This window comes from Peromyscus californicus, unplaced genomic scaffold (genome assembly GCF_007827085.1).
Source record: "Peromyscus californicus insignis strain IS unplaced genomic scaffold, ASM782708v3 Scaffold_17__1_contigs__length_78620276, whole genome shotgun sequence".
Lineage (NCBI taxonomy): Eukaryota > Metazoa > Chordata > Mammalia > Rodentia > Cricetidae > Peromyscus > Peromyscus californicus.
Genome location: NW_026294469.1, coordinates 33,622,736 through 33,626,583, shown reverse-complemented (window position 1 = coordinate 33,626,583; position 3,848 = coordinate 33,622,736). Strand labels below are relative to the sequence as shown.

Below are 3,848 nucleotides of genomic sequence, written 5' to 3'. Positions count from 1 at the left end.
ATAGTGTTTAAGTAATTAGAGACATGATAGTTTTCTGAAATGCTGTAGTTAATTATAATGTTGCTGTTGATAAAAACCTCCCAGTTTATAAAGTTATAAAGACTCCTACTTAACATACAAAAAGTCATCAGGATAAAAGGCCATTTTGTAATGAAATCTCTATTGATATAGGTCATTCATTAGTTAAAATGCTATCTGGCATAACTGGAGTGCTGTGACCTGTTTTCCTAGTCTTAAAATAGCATTGTTAGGCCGACCAGTGGTAGCACACACCTTTAATCCCAGCACTTGGGAGGCTGAGGCAGGATAATCTCAGTGAGTTCAAGGTCAATCTAGTCTACAAAGTGAGTTCCAGGACAGCCAGGACTGTTACACAGAGAAACCCTGTCTTGAAAACCAAACCAAACCAAAACAAAACAAAAAAAGCATTGTTAATAAAGAGAAATGTAGTGTTATCACAAGTTAAGGATCTGATTCAGACAGGAAAATTGATTATAACTACAATGTTCCATCTAAATGTTAGAATATATTTTCAACTTTAACCTAGATACATCTAACTAATAAATTATAACACTGTGTTTTCTGATTTAGCTAATTAATTGAAAGGTTATGTGATTGAAGGTGTTTGATCTGGAAGTGGAATTGCTTTGATGTGAAGGAGGCGTAGTGTGGGTTTTTACCGGCCATAGCCCAGCTGATAACTTTGTGGCTATTCCAGTGAATAGCAGGAATTTGTGCCCTGGCTACCTTTGCTGTCCTTGTTATCTGCTTTCTCGTCTTTGCTCTTTACTACAGTGGAAGTGGCTAGGTTGTTTGGGTTATTCTTCCAAGGGGGGGGGGGAGAAAGGGTGGGGCTAGATTTCTGTGTGTTCTGTGGATGAATGGGATAGACATGCTTAACTTAAAGCAAATCTGGGTATAAAGAGATTATGTGCTTAACTCTGGCTTCCTCTGCATCTCACCCTATTCCATGCAGTTCCTTTTCCTTCTTCCATTTCAGAAGGGCTTTGGTTTTGGTTACTAGTTTCTATACCCCTGTTGTTATGTGAGCCAGTCTTAATGATCCCTTGGATTCATCCGTGTGCATAGTGGACAGGGCGATATTTTCATATCTTTCCTGAGGTGCAACACACCCACAGTGGTGAATAAGCGTCATTAGGTCCTTCTGGAAATTTTTGTTGAGAAAGCCATAAAAAAGAGGGTTTATGCATGTGGAAACCATAGCAACTAAGTGGCAAATTACAAACACCAGGTCATGGTGGCAGCTCATCAGCATCTCGTGATACCAGTCAAAGATGACATTGAAGATGTTTAAGGGCAGCCAGCAGGCGCCAAAAGTCACCACAATGGAAATCAACATCACATTTACCCTCTTGTTCTCATTGAGGCGGCTCTTATTTTCCCTCCCCCTGTCCACCTTTCTAGTTCTTTTTCGGAGGCAGATAACAATCCTCAGGTAGCAGATAAGAATGAAACCCAGAGGGACAAAATACTGGAGCATAAACAATGATGTGGAAAAGAGGAGTTGGTTCAGTTTGGAAGGCCAGATCTCTACACAGGCCACCCGGTGGGTGTAGATGTCATCCGGGAGAGAGAGATTGTGGAAAGGCTCATTGGTGAGGTGGTAGGACAGGAATAAGGGAACAGACAATGAAAGGGAGATGAGCCAAATCAAGACGATGCCCAAGTAGGCATGAGATACCCTGGGCTTCCAGCCACGGGGGTTCACAATCAGCTGATATCGTTCAATAGCAATCAATACAAGGGAGAATATGGACACAGAGATTGAGACACTTTGCACATAGGAAGTGAGTTTACACATGGCGTTCCCAAATACCCAGTGGTCCATTAGAGTGTAGATGACTGTAAAAGGGATGCACATGACACACACTAAGATGTCGGAGAGGGACAGATTGGCGATCAGTATGTTGGTAACATTTTGAGCTTCTCTCTGCTTCTTAAAGATGATGATGATAAGAGAGAGGTTTCCAAAAATGCCCATGATCAGGACCATAGTATACGCTGTGAGTAGCAAGAGTATGGCTAGAAAAGGGGGTTGACAGGACTCAAAGTAGAAAAATGCGGAGTTGTTGCTCTTGGCACCGCTTTTATTAGGTGCTGGTGGGTTTGGGGGCACTTCCATTACGTCAGGATTGTGTCAGCAGTGGACGTTTGGCCATCAGTTCTTGAGGTACCCCTGGCTCTGAAACTCTCAATGGATAATCAGTGGGTTGAATCTTCCTGATCTCTGACTGTATTTGGTGGAAGCGTAAATGATGTCAGCATGCTCTTGTGATCCTGAAAATCAAACACAACCCGGAATATTAATGTAAGTTCCTGTTTTCGTGAGAGAGTCTCATATGCGTGAAAGGATGACCTTGAACTTCTGATCCCCCTGCAGGGATTATAGACATTTATCACTACACAAGATTTTACATAGTCCTGGGAATAGACCCTAGGGCTTCATGCATGTTAGGCAAGCACTTTACCAAGGGAGCTACATCTCCAGCCACAAAATCTTAACAGTATAGATACTATTGTTAACAGTATAAATAATTCTACAAATAGGACAGTGCTCCTGAGGATATGGACATGAGTAAAGCGGGTCTCTTATTAGTCTTATCAGTAAGGAGTAAGACAAGAATGTGACAACACCCAGGTAACTATGTAAGACAGTGGTGCATGCATGTATACACACCTTCTGCCTATTTTTTCAGGATCATATGAATACGTACCCTTTTCATCTAACAGATTGTGCAAATCACTGAGGTAGAAATTGTATTGTAGATCCAGGAAGACTGTGTTTAGATTTGTATCTGTCATAGTGTGTTTGCGTTCACTCCAAAACTCATGGCTAATATTCATGGTAACGATATTAAGACTTTTAGGAGATAAGTAGGCCAAACAGTCTTTCCCCTCATGGATTAGCACCATGTAAAAGGGGATGAGTGCTAAGGATGTAGCTTAGTGGTAGAGTGCTTCCTTAACATGTACAAGGCTTTGTACTCCATCTGCTCCAAAAATCCATCCACTCATGCAGTAATGCATGCAACCATCTAGCAAGAGTTTTCTGCCTCTGTCCCTTCTGCAACTAAGGCCTCAGTACTTATCCCCTCTACAAAAGCATCATCCTGGGAAGCAGGCAGTGGTTCTCACCTACCTGAACTTGCTGACACATAGATCCTGAACTTACTAGAAACTAGGAACCATGAGAAATAAACTTCTATCAATTATCAAGTACAGAACTTATGGTATCCCGTTACACAGCACAAAGGAACTGGAGGAAGACAGGTTCCAGGCAGATGTGTCCAAATTTTTGACATTGGAACAGAGCATTTGTCATCTACAAGGTTCATACTTGAGAACAATGTGATTAAGTTATCAAAGAAGTGGAAAAAAAGTGTTCTAACTTTTAAAGCGTGTTTATGATTTTGTGTTATGCCATTCTCATGTAGCCAATCACTTGTAGCCTGCAGGCCACAGGTTGGACATACCTGAGGGCACTACCAGAAATGATTTACATCAGATTCCTATCTGAAAAACCAGAGTAAATAATGCCTATCTGTCTGAGTTGTGTGAAGATTACATAATATTGTGCAACTGAACTTTGTTTGGGACCATGCTCAGCTTTTGAGAATCAAAGAAGGAATTAAATGCATAGTCCTGGTCCCATGGCTCAGCATAGTTTAGAGTGGTTATAGTCGGTGGAATTATTCATATCAGGAGATATCACAAGCTTAATGAACTAAGAATAAATAGTGAGATTTCTGTCCTAAAGGGGACACAAGAAGGAGGGTAGTGGGGAGGGGTGAAAAACCTTCACATCTTGATTTATTCTTTAGGAATCT

General features: G+C 41.3%; 1 protein-coding gene across 1 annotated transcript; it reads right to left on the bottom strand.

Moving 5' to 3' along the window:
- Positions 1-1,027: 1,027 nt before the first annotated feature.
- LOC128112512 (neuropeptide Y receptor type 6) lies at positions 1,028-2,143 on the bottom strand. The gene has a single exon (XM_052741498.1). It carries the CDS (start codon positions 2,141-2,143, stop codon positions 1,028-1,030), a length of 1,116 nt encoding a protein of 371 aa, XP_052597458.1.
- Positions 2,144-3,848: the final 1,705 nt, after the last annotated feature.